At 40.2% G+C, this 18,381-nt stretch overlaps 1 protein-coding gene across 1 annotated transcript in view; it reads right to left on the minus strand.

Annotated features, from left to right (window-relative positions):
- The window catches only part of ANK3 (ankyrin 3), a 202,163-nt gene that overhangs the window by 11,068 nt on the left and 172,714 nt on the right, over positions 1-18,381 (minus strand). The window contains exons 37-42 of the mRNA XM_085309351.1: positions 8,480-16,177; positions 7,785-7,859; positions 6,799-6,930; positions 5,597-5,740; positions 2,635-3,307; positions 237-618 (exon numbers count right to left, since the gene is read on the minus strand). Coding sequence (XP_085165477.1) covers positions 237-618; positions 2,635-3,307; positions 5,597-5,740; positions 6,799-6,930; positions 7,785-7,859; positions 8,480-16,177 — 9,104 coding nt within the window. The remainder of the gene's footprint in view (positions 1-236; positions 619-2,634; positions 3,308-5,596; positions 5,741-6,798; positions 6,931-7,784; positions 7,860-8,479; positions 16,178-18,381) is intronic.

Genomic DNA, 18,381 nt, shown 5'->3' on the forward strand with positions numbered 1-18,381 from the left:
GTGTTGAGGGCAAAGTGCAAGAAGACGAGAGGACTGACGAATCCTTCTGTCTCTTTGCTCACTTCAGCGATGCAGGTCGGGGACCCAGTGGCCGCCCCAACCTCTCCCACAGCCCATGGGCTGCTAGTCAGAGCTTATGCTTGGCCCTGCTACGTGCAAGGTACAAGTCTTGCAAAAAGCTTATGTCAGGGAAGGGGGATTCCTCAAACAGTTAATAATTACAGGACACACTGTACCTTCTGCTCAGACGTTACTGCTGCCTCCTCCTCCTGGATGCTTGTTCTCGGCTTGCCATCCTCCGACGTACTCCAGCTCATCTTCTTCACACTGACAGGCACAGATGTTTTGATGCCGTCTGTTGTGGGCTTGCTCGTTTCTTCCAAAGATTTCTGATATGCTGTTGATGATGATAATGTTTCCTCATCAGTAGCAGCTGAAATGTGTGGTTTTGTTTTCAGGGCTTCTCTGTCACTCTGTTTTCCCACATCATTTAAAGATTCTTGGACATAAGGTTTGGCTTTTGCATCCGCTGTGGATTTGGAGAGGCTCCCATTCACTTCCAGTTTCCCTGCGTCTCCCTTAACACGGGCAGTAGCAGAATCCCTGCATTGGTCCAGGCTGCAAAAGAAAAACAACGGACAACCGCTCAGCACTCAAACCATGCGCACAAGGGCTCAGCACCAAGCCTTCACTCCTAGCATGTGCTTTTCAGAGAGAGAAAAAGCAAAGTTTTAAATTCAGCTTGCAAACATCAGGCAAATAGTTCTGTATTTGGCTCTGTGGTGTCTCTTCAGAAGCAATGAGAACATGGTGAACGCTGGAAAAAAGGCCAAACGTTTCATTTTAATTTTCATCCACTCAGGGGKAAAGAAAAAAAAGAGAGAGAGAGAGAAAAACACCAAACCTACCAATTCCCTTGTATAATCACATGAGATAAATCCCTGAGGCACTAATTCTTTAGCTTATTCTCTAACCAAAGAGGTGATGAAAATATCCCAGCCTGAGTTTAATCTGTTACYGGCAATTATCAATGATGACCAAATAATTATTTCCCCTCCCACCAAACGGCAACAGCTGCGTTACAAATAACTTCTGCCTCTTTAAAAATATTGGTATGTGAAAATAATTCCCCAGGCAGCCCAGAGTCTCAAAACACACAATGTCAGAGGCAAGGAAGATGACTAGGAGATAAAATACTCTGCTCAAAACTTTTCCTGGTGCTACCACTGCACAGGATTAACCTGCACTTCTCAGGCACTGTTCTTTTCTTTGTTTGCATAGTTCTGCTCTGCTTTTACACATTAATAGTGGGGCTATACACATGCAAATACTACAGCTATTTGCTTACAGTACTGTTAAAAAAGATAGCAAATGAAATTCATCTAGTTATCACAGAGATAGATTTGATATCTTCTGAAGGAAGCCCCTTACTTCCAGAAGCAAAATATTGTATTAATTTGACACAATAYAAAGGACAGATTAATACTGTTTGCCTAACTGAACAACATAAACCCATCAGTGTATGTTCTGCGCTCTCGAAATACAACCAGTTTGCTGAAATCAGTGGCAAAGTTCCCACTGAATTCAGTAAGAGAGTATCTAACGCTACCCGGAGCTAAAGCTGCACAGGACAGGAGCTGACGACAGACAGTCCTTCTGCAGGTAGTGACTCTCCGCGGAGTTGCACCTAAAGCCGCCCTGGCCCCTTCGGCTCGTGGCCTTGAGGCAGGTTCAACGCAAAGAGGGGTTCAGAGCGCGCCGGGGGCAGGACCCCAGCAGCAGACCCGAGCATGGCACACCGTGAACACGAACGCGGGGAGTTAACGGCGGGCCCAAGGAAGGCTGGAGGCGGAGGAAGAACACACAGGAAGCCCCCAGCTCAGCACGCCACGAGGCTGAAGGTGACTGGAGGCCGGCCGGGGGCTCGGGGGGCCATAACATACGCTTCCACTCGCTCCCTTTCCCTTAGGCGTCCGCTGCAGTTGCGTTAGGAGACAGAATACGGGACTGGGTGGGCTTGGTATTGCCGTTCTTCTGTTCTTATGCCTTGTTAATCATCTTTATCTTTTTAAAAGTCTAGTAAGTCAGCATGACACAGCGTGCTTCAAAGGCTTATAAAAACAACGACAATTTAAAAATTGGGCTATAGATAAAGTAATGCCTGTCTGAGGGAAAGCAAATTAAGGTATGCAACGGAAAAGGAGACTGCGAAGAACAGCACTCTAGGAGTAATGTGTTATTCTGATGTCAGCGAACGTACATCTTACCGTTCTAAATTCTGCTTATTTCTAGGCCTTGCTTAAAGTCATTCAAAATGAAAATACACAGTACAAAGAACAGGAATGGAAATACTATCTGTAAAATATAACATAAGCTACTTTTGAAACACCTATATTAAGCATGCAATCTGATGCATGTTTTCTTTAAGCAAGTATGTTTGAGGAAAAATTGAGTCGCTATTGCTTTTTCTTTTCAAATAAAAAATACACGTACACATATATATATACACATATATACACACACATACACAGAGGTTCTCATAGAACAGTAGAACAGGCTTGAACACTGCTCCTAATGGTAAAACAAGCATGAAAAAGCGCGTTTACATGCAGACATTTACACGACAGTCCTCACCTATCATCCAGCTGATCGAGCAGACTACCACCTATTCTGCGTCCTGAAGTCGGTGGTTCAGTGACACTTGACGAGTCAGTCTGCCAACCTGCAATTGAAGACATTTGCTGTTCTGCTTGCTGCACACCTTTAAGAATCGACCATACTTTTTCTTCCGTCATCTCCTCCGACTCAAATCCTTCTTCCAGATGAATGTCCTCAAACAGAGATTTAAGCTTCTCTTCCGTCATCTCCTCATCAGTACCAGACTTCTCTCTCTCAGGCTGTTCAGTTCTTACTCCTGCTTTACTAGTCTCTTCTCTCTGCATCTGTTTAGCATCTTTCGCTATCCCAGCAAAATTGCCAAGATATTGTGGGTAATCCTTAAGGTCCACTTCCTCCAGCGGGCTCTGGCCTATGGAAATATCTTTAGGTGTTCCTTCTCTAGGCACTGAGAAATCGGGCTTGCTGTCGTCCAGTGAAGTGTCTTCTTCAGTTACCACTGGCGGTCCTGGGGCTGTACCGTCTACGCTTCCCTGCGGAGCTACTAGCACGTCACTCAGCCTACTGGGAGGTCTAAGGGGTGACTCTACGCTAGAGGTGTCGCTAAAGAAATCGTCCTGCTGGAAAGGGGTGGGTGGCACGAAGCGCAACCCTGTGGGAGTTTCCAGTTCCACTTGGATGGTGGGGTAACCTAAGGAAGACAGCACATTCGGACTGACTGGCATGAAGCATGGAGCAACAAATAAGCAAATGTCAAATGATTTATGAGTTACGTAAAATATGAAAAGTATGGGGAGATGTAGGTATACAAGAACTAATGCAATTTTGATAGAGTTTTTATTCACTTTGTCTTAAATAGGTGGAACAAAAATGAGTATTGCTAAAGCAGCTAGTACAGTGATGCCGCTGTTTTTTGACTATTTTGTAAATAGTCTGTAAAGATTTTAGCAATTGATTTTTGCAGCCATTTTTACATTTGCAAGCTATAGCAGGTTGTCTTATGAGCATGCAATGAATCAAATGTGGACAAAGTTGATTGTCTCTTTATATTCAGTATAATATTTTGCAGCCAGATTAGCGTAAATCTCTCTTGCTCAGGTTTTATTTTTCAAATTTGGAAATTTAATAAACAGATTTTAAAGACAGAAGTAACATAGGACAGCCACTTTTTGTAAGTATTATTTCTAAAACAGGTCCACATTTTTAATATTCTTCTATCAAAAAATACAAAATACTAGCAACACAATGCTACTAATACATATCTCCGGTTTAACCACTGAACCACAAGAATAGAATAGTTGAAGAACAAGGAACAGAAATGAATCGTAATAAAGATACTAAATAATAGAACTAAACACACGGCAGGACAAAAATCTAAAAAAGGGAATTAAAGGGATTAGAGAACACAAACACCACAGAGGGAGAGCTATATGAATATTTCAGGTACAGTAAAATTATACAGGTGAGAGGACTGTGGTGAGTAAGGAGATCTTGGTGATCTTGGAGAGTGAGGCGATCTTGGTGACATGGGTACAATCAGATACACTGATCAAATAAGAAAGAAAAGAAAAGAAAGTTGATGAAAACACAGGAAAACCATACAAAAGGATTAAACTGAATATACACACAAAAAAGAAAATAAAATCTGAAGTTCACATTTCAGCAAATAATAGGTCAGGCAACCTATGAGAGGGAAAAATAAATGCTGTGGGGTTAACTTGACATTGTGCTGCCTGCAAAGGGTGGTGCTTTAACTGGGTTTGGCCTTTGGTTTCCTGAAGCAGCTGAGAGAAAGGTAAAGGTAGTCTGGTCTTGGTGAGGAAAGGAAGCTTGAGGAAGAGGAGGAGGAGGAGAGACAGAAAGCAGCTGCAGGGAAGCGTATTTCCACCAGATAAACACTGCTGCTACGATTAAAAGGCGCAAGCAACATTTCAAGAGGAACTTTCTTAAAATGTCAACAGAAAATTATTTCTGCAATGCAATGATTCAATGACTAGTAATGCTGCTCAGTAATGGATACACTGAACTTGTGCGCTCCAAGTAAATGAAGCACCCTACTGAAATGCAAAGAAAGACCAATACATACTTGAACAAACTATAAAAAGCAAAGGAATGCTTCTAAGCAAAGAAAAATCTTATTTACGGAGCTACTTATAAYATATGCAGCAAAAGATCAAATCAGATTGTGGCAGTCCAAAGTCAGCTCATTCACTAACATTTGAAAGAAGAAAACACAATAATTAGCATCTTCAACATACTGATAAATCTGTTTTATAAGAACTCTATTGATGCTGCTGTTCTTGCCTTTTAAGAGCTGTCTCAAAATTAACTGCATAATTCTGTTATCAACTGATAGAGTCTCAGTGAGAAAATTATTATGCCTTTTCACTCATTAGTGGACTAAAAAATACATCATCTCATGCAATAATTAAATACTGTCTTCCTTTTTTTACTGCCACTGTACATTTGGATAACAATAGATCAAGCAAAAATCATGAAATAATTGATGTTCACTTGTCTCAGAAAGGCTCAGTAGAAATTTGAAAAATAATTTATTCTATGCAAATTGCTAAATCCCCCCCCCCCTTTTTCTTAATTCTTAGTGTTACTTATCTGGAGAGCCAAATGGTATATATCTATTTCTAGGTAACTTGGGAAGCATGCGGTACTAGCTACACTGGAAATACACATGGATAAATATCAAAGCACAACTAGTGCAGAGGAAAAACATTCAGGCCTTGACACTGGGCAGGTGGGAACAAGTTTACTTAGGCATGCATTTCTGGGATTATGAGCTTATTCTTTGAGACATTAATGTGCAAACTACATAGCATAAACATGCTTTAGAAGAGAAAAAGCATTAAAATGAAAACAATTAACCCTTTAGAACTTATCATCATTTTAAAAAATCTGATTTATACAACATTATTGTATTATTGGACATGTCATTGAACTAAACATGACCATGGAATTCAATTACCATCAATGGGATCATGAAAAACGTTATTTTCATCTGCAAAGCTTCTAGTGCCTGAAATATTTCCATAATCAAATATTGGTCCTTCCAACAGGGTCACAATATCTATTCGATTAATTTTTGTCAATACAGAGGTTAAGGCATCAGCTGAAAAACAAAGAAGACATGTCAGAAAAAGGTCAATACTGCAGAACTGCATAATCATTTTTCTCAGTTACATTCACATTGCATTAATTAAAAGTTGCTGGCGTATGCTTCTGTTTCAGTGCCTCTAGTTCTAGCAAACCCATTTGTCTAAGCAGTAATTCTGCTGCCTACTTTTTCAAGATGTACATCCATTAAGATTCTTTTTTTTCCCCACAGAGTATAATTACATTACACCAGAGGCAGCACAAAGAGAAAGGACAGAGGGTTCTTAAAGAATATATTTACTTACTACTGAAACAAAATACCCTTCTGCTGGACTGTGAAAGGATTCTGTTTTTAGGAACAACAGAATGACTAGCGACGGAAGTAATGATCAACGAATGCACTTCAATTTACACAGTACATCACAAAATCTCATTTACAACAAATCTTTTTGTGAGAACACAGTAATTCTGGGAAAGACTTTTACAGTAAAAGACATCAAAGTAGGCTCAAATATTTTACAGGAGTGTGTGGGTTACAGAACTGCAATGAACACCACTGACCTAATGCAAAAATCCATTTCAAATCAATTTTAGCAATTCAAGCTAAATGCACAGATAAAAGTAACAGAATCACGGTCTGGAATGAAGGCCTTCAAGAGGAGTGTTGTCCTCCTCGCAAACATCACTCCTCACAGAGGAGGTCTTCAGTCTGTTCTTAAAATACTTCCCATATTGGAAGACTACATAACTTTTCCAGACATGCTGTTTCCATGTTTCACTCTCCTTACTATTGGAAAGTTTTCCCTAATATTTCCTGTGCTAGAATTTAAACCCATTACTTGTCCCATCAACTACGGAAGTGGAGAACAGATTATTTCCTTCTGCATACACAATGAATAAATACTACACTTTCCTGACTTCTGGTAAAAATGTTACTGGAACTCTAAAGTTTTTCTTTTTCATCAGTGGTCTGTGGAAGTTCATGATGTTTCCTTCAGTTTAACCTACTTAGAACAAGCAACAGACGGAACGGGCTCTAACTTACAAACAAAAGAAGTAACCTCTTGAACTTACTTGTAGCATTTTTCCCATCTCTGGTAACCCATTTTTTTAATAACATGAAGCTCTGAGCAATAAGGGAATTTGGATTTTCTACTCGGATTTGATTTATTTCATCCACAGAAAAATTCAGTTCTCTTGCCAGTTCTATAATGCAAAGAAAGAAAACAACAACAGTCAAAGTACAAATCTCTCAATCATCATGTCAAAGTTAAAAATACCAGTTTTATTAGATCACACAGATGTCAACAAAACTGCATGACACAAATGGGCATCTTAAGAGATAATGGTGAACATGGCATAATAAACTCATATTTTAATTTCCTAAGATAGACATTTTGAATTTTAATCATATTTCTGCTAGCTATTATCATACTTATACCTAGTAAGCCACTTGAACACTGTGAAGAAAAGCTCCATAGAGATGAACTCATCACCGCTAATTTATAAACTCTGTTCTGACATTAGTTGCTGTGTTGCTCATGCATCTATGCTGGCATCGCCTACGCCCAGCAATATGCAATACTGTGGCTGTCAGACCACGAGCAGATTAACTCTCTGTGCCTACGTACCCAGGCATGGTGGGACCTCTGCCGGGCACCCTCTCGAGTGGCCCTGGGCTGCTGTGGCCATTGCCAAAGTCACTGCAGCCTCCTGCAGGGCTTTGGGGAAGGTGGTAGCCAGAGACAGGCAGCACTGACACCAAACCAGGCCAGTAGCGGAGCTGGAGATCAGATCTTCTCAACTGCTTGAGTATGTGTAAGTTTTGAGAGAAGAAGCATTTTAGCTACTCTCACTGTGAGTTTCTGTTTAACTTCCTGCCAGACAGCAGGACAATTCTTCACAACCGCTTTCAGTTACACTTCTTTGGCCAGGCAATGTGTTGGATATTTTGGGAGATGTTGGCTGAGCTCATTGGGTCCTTCTGCACCTTTTGATAAAAGACAACCTGAAAACCTAACAGTTCAGACTGATTTTGATATGAAAGCATAACGGCTTACCTGTCCAGCTAAGTCCTAGATGATCGGCTACAATTGCCATCCTTATATCGGTCCGTTCACATGGACTCTGGGGACCTGTGATTTACAATTTTCTTGATTAAAAAGGTTTTGCAAAGAAATCCATAATACTGGACAATAGTTTATTGTAATAGCTTTAATTCAACTAAGTTGCTGGTGCTCATATAGTTTACTAGAATGGCTGTGTGTCCTAATAACCTACAAAACAAATTTATTTTTCACAGCTTTTATATTTTCACCTGTGTAAAGCCAAATGGCAAACTACATGATGTCGTGTAATGAAACCAAACATGCGGACAATCTAGCAGTTAGACTGTACACAAGTTGTTCAATTACTGGTGGAAACCACCAGGACCATATTAACATCTATTTTCTCTACTTTGACAGTATGAATTTGCTGTCACAAAAGAAAACTTTCAACCTCTGAGTTACAACAATGTCTTCGGCATGCTTCACTAGCTTTCTACAGTACAGGATTGGTTTAAAGGAAGAAAGAAGAGTATAAGACAGCACATACAGATGACAATGACAGAATGAAAACTACAGTTAAGTCACTCCACAGGCAATCACAACAGTTCATGCACTAGGATCAACAAGTTGAAAGTTTTACAAACTAGGCTTGATCTCCACGAGGTGAGCCATGAGAGCTCCAGAAACCTGACTGCCTTCATTCTCACCAGTCCTCTTACTCCTCCTCCTCTCACTGTCGGCCTTTTCAATCTTTGATTTTATAGATGCTGCCTCTGTTCTCATATCTCTAGCAGACTTCGATGTAATGGAAGGCTGGTAAACTTGAGTAGCTTCTGACAATGATGTGTTTCTTGATGTACTGTCTTCTTCATCATCAGAGACCTCTGACTGCATCTTTTTCTCTTCATCAGATAGACGATCCACAAGCTTTAATGTCTCACCACTAATTCCCTTAAAATATTCGATAGAATGTTTACATACCTCCCTAAGCTGATTTTTCTTTACTTTAACTGTTGTCACTGTGACGGAGGTAGATCTTACCTTTACTGGTAATTTAGAAGGAAGCTGTTTTGCTTTTCCTTTCTCTACCTGCTCTTGTTTTGGCAGGGCTGGAGTTTTTCTAGCTAAGTTATTCCTATGTGTATTTTTTACTGGAATTCTAGACCTAACTTCTAGACAGGGAGAAGAATTATTTTCTCTTGCTTTGTCGGGCTTACTAGCCCGTCCTGCTTTTCTCCCTGCATTGCTTTGAAGAGTATTTTGTGGAAAGACTTCTTTTACTGAGCTGGCCTTTACAGGAAGTTTTGATTTTGCTCTAGTCCCTACCACCTCTGTTGACTTTTGCTGGTCTCCATGTACTTTTTGCTTATCTTTCATTCTGTGTCCTTGTGTTGTCCCTGTACCTTTTCCTGTCGTGCTTTTCATTTGGCTAGCTTTCTGTATGGAACATTTGGGTTCCGAATGTTCTTTTAGCACTACATTACAGGTAATATTATCTGTATGGACAGCAGATGAATCCAAATTGTTGTTGTTATTAAAATTATCTTTTGGAAAATCAGTGTTTTCTGTTTGCCTACAGCTCGTCTGGCTAGTAGCTGAACTCGCAATCACTGTTACAGTTTCATTTTCTAATCCCTGACCACTTGGCATCACAGCTTCTATCTTATCTGCCACTTCGCCAGGGCCATCTTTCTTCAGAGTCATGGTGGAAGCAGAAATTCCCATTTTAATTGGTGTGCGCAATTTAGGATCAACTTTAGAAGCATTTACCGCTGACGATGATTTTTCCAGTGAGTTACTACCAAGTGTTGCTTCCATGCAATCTCCACTGGCCTGGATGATGGGCTTATTTTCAACTGCAGTTGTTTCTACTGGTCTCTCTAGGTTTGTTTCTACAGTGTTGTCCCCTGCCTGTGGCTGTGTGATGGCAGTGACTGTACTTTTATCCCCTTCCCCCTTGTCCCCTGACTTCCCTTCAGAAGTATGCTCACCAATCTGAAAAAATTGGAGTCTTTCTTCAACAAAATCCCTCTTGCTCATGTCAATTGCACCACTGCGAGTCATCTCAAACATCTTCCCTTCATGAAATGGGAAGGGGTTGGGCTCGCTAGTTGGCGTACTTTCATCTGTTGGAGTTCTGGCTGGAGTTGTATCAGGTGTTGTAGCTTGAGATCTGTCTTCCACTGCCAGACCAAATGGCTTAGCCTCATCATCCCTTGATTTAGTCTCAAACACTTCATCATCACCTCGGTTATTGGACCATGGATCAAAATCTAGACTCTTGGTGGCCACGGTTTTAAAAGGTGTTGCAAATTCTTCATCTACTTTGTAGCTGAAATATGTATCAGGAAATACAGTCCTGTCAGGGTGTCTGCCTTCCAAAGTGAAAAACTGTGCCCCTGACTTCTGTTCACTCTTATCTCCAGTCTTTTCAGAAGCTGGACCTTTCAAAAGCGGCTTGTCTTCTTCAGGGCCTACCTTGCCTTCCTCCTCAATGACTTCAAGCTTACTCTGGCTAAAGCAGCGGTCTGTCTGCTTTAAAATGCCTTCTGTAGTCCATACATCCTTTTTGGTTTCAACTGCCGGACCTGCAAGTTTAGAATCACTCTCAGTTAAACCATCATCTTCATCTTGTAAATCATAACCATCAAGAGAGTCAATCTCAGTCGCATCAGTATCATGCGAGAATTCTGCAGTGGTTGCTATGGAACACTCTGTGACAGACTGGTCATTATTCCCATTTTGCACTACATCATTCTGGGGTGAATCAAGCCCAATGTCAAACTCATTAGGTTTCCCAGAAGTGGGATGTCCTAACTCTTTCTGTTTCTCAATCTTTTCAGGGGCTCTAGGTTTTGATGATTCCTTTTGATCCTCTTCCAGTTCTTTCAGTTTGAATGTATACTTTTTAAGTGGAGCAGGTTGATAGAGAGATTCGTCATCACTAGAGTCACTGACATCTGCTCCTGGTGGCACAGGAGATGGTGGCTGTACTCTTATGACTGGCTCAGCCAGTTGGCATTTGTCATGTTCATCTTGCAAGTTTACTTCTATCATCTCCATTTCGCTTTCAGTGGAGTAATGGGGCTTCTTTTCTGACTCAGCTTGATCTGCATCCAGTGGTGGTGGAGGAGGGAATTCGATGTAGGCAACTCTGTTACCTTTTGGTCTTTTGTTAGAGTCCTTATTTATATGATTAGGTAATATTTTATCAGGTTGTGGTTCCTCTACTTCTGCCTGCTTTACAGAGGATGGCTTAGCCTCTGCTTCCTCCTCCGATTCCTCAGATACCTCGGGTATAGGACTAGGCTTGCCTGGTATATAGGCTATTAGTGAGTCGGGCGTTTTAGATGTAAACTCGTAACTCACTTCCTCTGAGCTCGGTGTCTCTGGTGTTAAAGGGCTTTTACCAGAGCTATCTATAAAGGACACTTGTTCTAGTGTGTCATCTTCTGGACTACCTTGTGGAGAAGGAGGTTGTTTTTGCTGTCTAGCTGTGTAAAATGCCCCCCTTGTCTCTTGCACAGTCTTACTCTCCTGACTGATAATTTTTTTTATATTTCCTTGTTGCACCTCTTTCTCATATTGCTTTCCTACTTGAACAAAACTGACATAAACAGGTAAAGTCTTAATTTCTTTCACTCCTTCAGTACTTACTGAAGGTGCAACTTTATCCAAGTAATCACTTGTACCAAAGTCAACTAACTCACTTGAAGGAGATTCCTTTCCTGGACTAAACTCTAAAGAATCTGGTGATTTGCTAGGGGATATCTCAGTTTCCTCAACATGAGGACTTAAACCTATTGAGCTCTGTTGCTTGGTAACTCTTCTGATTTCTGAATGCTTTCCTTTTTCATCTTCCACATAATCAAACTGCCTCTCAACCTTCTCCTTAATTACAGCTGATTGGGATACTTTAGCTGAAAGTTCATAGACACCATTCACTGTGGTCCTCTTCTCCTCTACAATCCTGACTGGAATATGGGACACACTGAATTCTTCTTTCCTTTTTGATGTTTTATCAGCCATTTCACCATTATGCTCCCCCTCCCTGACAACAAATTCTCTGTATAGAACCTTTTTTGAGGGAGATTTTACAGTCAGTTCCTTCACTTCTTCTGAATGAATTCCATTTGCTGCCAATTTGTGTTCTGTCACAGTGATAAATTCACTTTTTTGGTCAGTTTTAGCTTCAGCATGATCAACATGGTTTTCTTTTACTGTATCTGGAACCAGTACATGTGAGAGTTTTTCTTTTTGTGTTTTATGATTAGAAGTTCCAGGACTTTCCCATGTCCTATAGATTTTTTTGTCCCAGTGCCCCTTCATTGTTGCGTCTGAGCCGTACACCAGGTCTATTGCCTGCTGTTCCGAAAAGTATTCTGGCACACTTTTACTCGTTTCAGTTCTTTGCTTTTGTGTATCTGAAGTACAAAAGTCTTCCATAACTTTTCCTTTACCTGGAGAAAAATCTTCCTGTATTTTCACCTCTTTCTGTAAAGCTGTGCTCCCATCCACGAGATCTACTTGCCTTGGGTGCTTTTCTCTAGAATAGAACTGATACACTGGTAACTTACTTTCTTGCATTTTCTTTACCGGAATTCTGGATTGACCATCCAGCTTTTTTTCTTCTTGAGTTTGGTCCTTACTCTTTGGACTTATACTCTGTTCAAATTTAAGCCTAATGGAACTGAGCTTTGATTGCTTCAGCTGAAATCCAGTCTGTGCAACTTCAGGTATTCCAGTCTGCTCAGCACTTCCTGTGTGTTCCATAGGTTGTTTAGAGTCCTCTGTTTGTTGCACAAAAATCCTTTTCTCAGGACTGCTGGGCAAGCTGGAAGCTTTTCTTTCATCCATTTTGGGAAAGCATTTCCCATCAAGGCTGTACTGTTTCACCTTACTCCTTTCGTCACTGGAAGCCGGTAATTCAGAGTGTAGAACCTTCTCAGGGCTGCTGCTGGCAGAGCTCTGGCTAGAATGTATCTCTTTGCCATTTTTTTTATGCTGCTTTTTCTCTGGAGACTGTAGCTCATCATTCAACTTCTCTGTTTTATCCCGAAAAAACTGTGATACTTCAGTGAGTTTTTCTTCTGCTTCCTTAACAGTCCTGTCCACCCTGTCTTCATATATCAACTTTTCTCTACCTCTCTCTAATCTGTCCTCAGTAAAGCGCATCCACATTGCATGTTTTGGACTACTAACATCTCCAGTATAGTGTAACACTGTCACTTTATCATAATGATCATCTTTAGACATTTTACCTATACCATTCTCAGATACATCTTTATAGATTTTGGAGAGTATCTCTTTTTTGGGGGCAGTAGCTACTTTTTCTCTGCATCGTTTATCAGACCCCTGTAACTCTGAACTAAGGGGTAGAGCATGATCAGTAACTGACTCCTCAGTATCAGAATGAGACACATCTATCTTTTCTGAAAGAAGCATTTTCTCAGCAAACCTGTAAGACTCCCCTCTTAGTTCTGACAACTCATCATCATGGTATTCTATTGAGTGCTGACTCAAAAGCTTCAGTGTTTTGTAAGAGTCATCAGACATGAGTTGAGCAGAACTAGGGCGACTGTCTTCTTCCTGGGACACAGGAGTGTTCACTCTAGAAGACTCCAGATAAGAAGGAAGTGACTCTTCAGCTGTGAGCTCTTCTTCTTCTTGCTGACCTTGTTCATCTGAACAAGGAAAAGCATCATGTTTTTCCAACTCTTTTAAGTTAGTATCTCCCCGAGGTAAGTCTTTCTGATATACATACATTTCTTTTTCTGGATGCTTTTTTGTTTCTCTAATAATGACTTCAGTAGGTTCAGCCTGATTACCTTTTTCAATATGGACCTCTATTATTCGCTCCAATTTGGGTTTCATTTTGCTGTCCTTCTCTGCATGTTGTGGTGAAGTTTCAGCAGACTTGCTAACCTCTGATGTTACTGATGATTTATGTTCAAACAGACCTGCCAGTTCTTTGGAAGGGTCACGTCCAGACTGAAAGGCTTTCATTATGTCATGAACAGACATTGTTTCCTCAATTCTTTCGGATGTGCTTTCAGTGCATGGAGGTTTATGATATACCGTTCTGGTTGTTGTAGTGATATGAGTTTCTTCTTTTACTCGGACACCTTTGCTAAGGACACACTTGTGATCATCATCTTCGCTGCTGCTGGCTTTCATTTGAAATGCTTTAACCTTTTCTTTAATAGATCCAGTAGGTTTTTGCTCCAGCTCCATAAATGTAGAGGCAGGTTTCACAGCTGGTAGCTCTTCTGCTTTCTGCTCTGGAATTTCTTCTGATGACGGTTCATAGCTGCGGATAACATGAACTACTTCAGTTCTTGTTTCTGTAATAACAGGAGGGATGGGCACATCATGGAAAAGTGGTTTGGGCCCTGTGCTTTCTGCACTTTGTGGGGCTGATGGCGTTTTTTCACTCCTTGTTTCAAAGCCACTATCAGATAAGGGACTTTTATCTTGATCATGTTGAGAAAAGTCATCTGGAGATTCCAAAATAGTATCTGTTCCAAAAAACGAATCTGCAATTTTACACAGCTCCTTTTCTGATGTTGAAGGCCTCATGGAGGCTGGAGGCATCTTAAGCTTATGTTCCTGCAAAGCAATAGCTGGTTTTAAAACACGCTTTTGTCTCTCTTCACCTTCCTTTTTCCCCTCTTCAAACTTGTACTTTATGTTTGTTAATGAACTACTACCAATATCATTTGCTAAGTAATCAATAACTTTTGACAAGTTATAATCCTTTTCTGACATCGTTTTAGTTTTAATTTGGACCTTCTCTGGAACAGATATAGGAGGGCTTGTCAAAGCTTGCTGTCTTGCTTCATCAATCTCCTCTGTACTGAACTCTACCCAGTCATCCTCAGACAGGTGTCCTTGATCACTTTTGGATACTTTAGCCGACCCTTTACTTTCTAAACACACATCTTTTTTCAGTATCTCACTAACTTTTACTAAGTCCTCTTTTACTTTCTCAACAATTTTAAAGGGCTCTTCATCATCAATTCTACCCTCTTTTGATATCTCAGGTTGGAATGGTTTGTCCTCTGTGATATCTGTCTGCAATATTGCAGTCATTCTTATTAGGTCCTCCTTCATTTCAGCAACATCTTTCAATATCTCCTGACTGGAGGATAAAGAAGATGGCGTGGACAACTTAAGAGTAGAGGGTGCTAAAAACAAGGATGATTTTATTGGAGATGAAGTTCGATTAAAGGAAGGCTGAGTGCGTGCCTCAGTGGTCAATGTTTTAATGGGTGACAGTAATGCAGCAGCTGATTTTGTAAGCGAAGACGACTCTGGAAACTTCTTTAATGCTGGTTCAGACAAAACATTGACTACAGAATATACCGGCACCGTTATTGTTGATGAAGTTACTGATGAGGTAGTTGCAGATATTGACCCAAGGGCTGTATACAGAGCACCTGCAGGAGGAGTTCTTATTGACTGAAAAGCTGATGGTGCTGAAGACGCAAATGACCTGAGTGGAGAGAATGACATTGTCGTAGCGGTTGAAAACACTCTCTCAGCTGTGTCAGCAACTGCATTAGCAGCGCAACTTGCAGAGTGTGCAGCTGCAGTGATCTTGTCCTGAAAAACAGCTGCAGCTTTGGATCCATTTATTAAGTTGGCAGGAGATGGGTATTTCAGAGGTGACACAGATCCATTAAGCAATGGTACATCTGTGTGCCCAGCTACATGTTTCGCTGGCGACGAGAGAGACGAGGCCATCATGACTTTAGAAGATGAAACAGCATCAACTGCTGTCTTAGTGGGTGACACCACTGACTTTAGAGGGGACGATAAAAGTGAGGATGCTGATGTGATGACCGATTTAAGTGGTAAACTTGAAGAGTACATGTTAATGTTGGATTTGGGGGATGCTGGAGGCGTCATGGTTATGGATGATCTCTCCAAGAGAGACCCTGCTGTAGTCACTGGAGATGTCCGAGAGGGGAATGTGGTAGTGGATGCCAGCCCTTTTAGACCAGCAGCTTCTGGTACTGTGGGAGCTCTGACGAAAGAGCCTGATGTAACCTGTATATTGTATGGAGGCTGCGATACCACAGTTTTTATCGGTGAAGAGATTGTCCGAAATGATCTAATTGGAGATGCTACATCACTAACAGATTTAACCGAAGATGTAGTAGAAGCTCCTAATGTGGATTTGATTGGAGAAGCAGAAGAAACAGACCATATTGATTTTAATGGGGAAGCTGTAGGAGTGTTAGAGGAAGAGCTTGATAAGGAAGTGAAGCCTGATTTGGTTTGCCCAGGCACTGTAATTGGAGTTGTTGTCCATGACTGATATGGCCGTGTTGAAAAGAATGGCTTGTATGAGTAAGTAGCAGGTAGGGATCTTGTTGCTCCTGCACTCCGTTCAACTGTTTCTTAAATTGTTAAATTAAAATCAAACATAAAATCAACAAAAATGATTGAAAAACAGAGAGACCAGAGAAGAAAATTGGTCAGTAAACGTTGTAATATTACAAAAAGCAAGTACAATTGTTTGCATGAGTTAGGATGAAGGAGGCAAAAGAAGAGTTAAAAAGGAAAGAAAAAATAGGAATGAGCCATACACCGATGACTGGTCCAAAACAAAAAGCATCATGAAATGAAAGACATAAAAGCACATAGCAACCAAGTCTGCAAACAATGAAAAACAGAAAACACAAAGAAGGAATCCATAAGGTAAAAATAAAAACCACAACGAATATTCTTCTCTTACTTCCTATTGACTTTCTGATGTGCTAGTTCTGAAATACTTGTATCAGTTCTATTTTGCCTGTTTAGGTACGTCTGCTTTGCACACCTATTAGAATTATCCTTGTAAAAATTTCTCTTGTTCTATTCTTGTTGTTCTATTCAGATATTGTACCTATACAAAATATAAACTTGTGTAAAATGACATTATATAGCTAAAATCTTTTTTTAAAAACCACTCAATTATTTCATGCAGAACCCTTTAAGTGACAGGCAATTGATGTGCAAACTGTGAAGCAACTGGAATAAATTCAAATCTATATCTCCCATGCACAATTCGGATATGCTTCACACTCACAAAGCCAATAAGAGCAAGAGCTTTTCTGAGTCAGTATTTTAGAAAATAATAAAAATAAATAAAGAAAAGGAACTTTTGCATTTGTTTCTCATGCGATACTCCTTTTGTTTGGTAAAACTAAATGAAAACTAAAGTAAAACTTTAAATGAAATGATTTTAAGAAGCATATGTCATACATGAAAAATGGAATGTATGATTTATGATAAACGTGAGCAAGCAAAGCAGCTGAATCAGTTTTTATTCATGCACAAGATATCATGTCAAAACAAGCACATGGAGTAATACATTTTATATGCGGTATTATGCACAAATATGTAAACCTTACAAAATCATTTCACAAGAGGCCATTAAAAGAAGAGTACACTTTTTCTACAAGATGTAGTGTCTTGGTACCTTTTGAGGAGATTTCTGATATCAGCTCAAAGACAGACCTGTTCAACTTTGCATTTCTCAAAAGGTAACATTAGAAAAGCGGTCAGAGAACAATATATTATGCAAAACTTCCTGGTAAGGACAAATCTGTAAACTGTTATCATCCCCAAAACACCCAGCTTATTCATAGACATTCCAGGTAAATCATCATCAACCATATTTTACATTACAGGAGGTACTCATGCCAGAAGACAGTATTTCTGGGAATCCCATTACAGCAAACATATCCTCTGATACAGCCATAACATTCAGAGAGTTGACACTGAAAGTAACTGAGAGGGTTTTCCTTTTTTTTTCTTTGAGTTAGAGTTAGAAATCGAGCTAAAATACCCAAGGAACGTACTCAACACACCTTTCTCTGAAGTTATACTAATAATTTTATCTGTCGTATAGACAGTAATTCACTGTGAAAGAAACAGGATAAAACTAATATTAAACTACTAAGGCTTAAAGCACACACACTTATACAGAATAATAGATAAATAAATGTTCAGTATACCACAGGTCCATATCCTGCAAGGAGAAATGTGCTGGGTCTATAAATGCCAATCAAAGCCCAGAAAGTGAGGCGGATGGCTGGTGATACTGTAGTAGAACATTTAGGTTGAAGAGAGCTTGAATACTAGGCCTGACTGGCACAGCCTATTTCAAGAAATATCCATTTTTTCCATCTTGTTTGCAATTATATTTTTAAAGCACAAAACTGCTATTATGCTCCCAAAGAAGCAAACACTGTGTACTTCATTAAAGGAACTAGACTTTATTATGAAGATTAATGAAGATTAATGAGTGGCAGCTGCTAACATTCACCAGAAGATCATGCAGTCCCCAAGTCCGAAAACACAAAGGCAAAATCGTTTTGAAAAGAACTAACATCAAAAACCGCAGTTTGTATTTGGAATAGTCTTTACAGGGCCCCAGCGAGCTGTGATGGTCCAGTCGGCCACAACCAGCTAGCAAAGCAATAAAACCAACTGGTGTCCCTCTTAACTGCTCTATCTCCTGTTAAATCATGGATCCCAGCATGTTTAAAATGCCTTTTTGGTGCTATGTATTGTAGTTGAGAAGAACTGGTCCAAAGAATATTCAGTAATTTACCAG

This window comes from Rhea americana, unplaced genomic scaffold, assembly GCF_003343005.1.
Source record: "Rhea americana isolate MKP2758 unplaced genomic scaffold, rheAme1 scaffold_296, whole genome shotgun sequence".
Lineage (NCBI taxonomy): Eukaryota > Metazoa > Chordata > Aves > Rheiformes > Rheidae > Rhea > Rhea americana.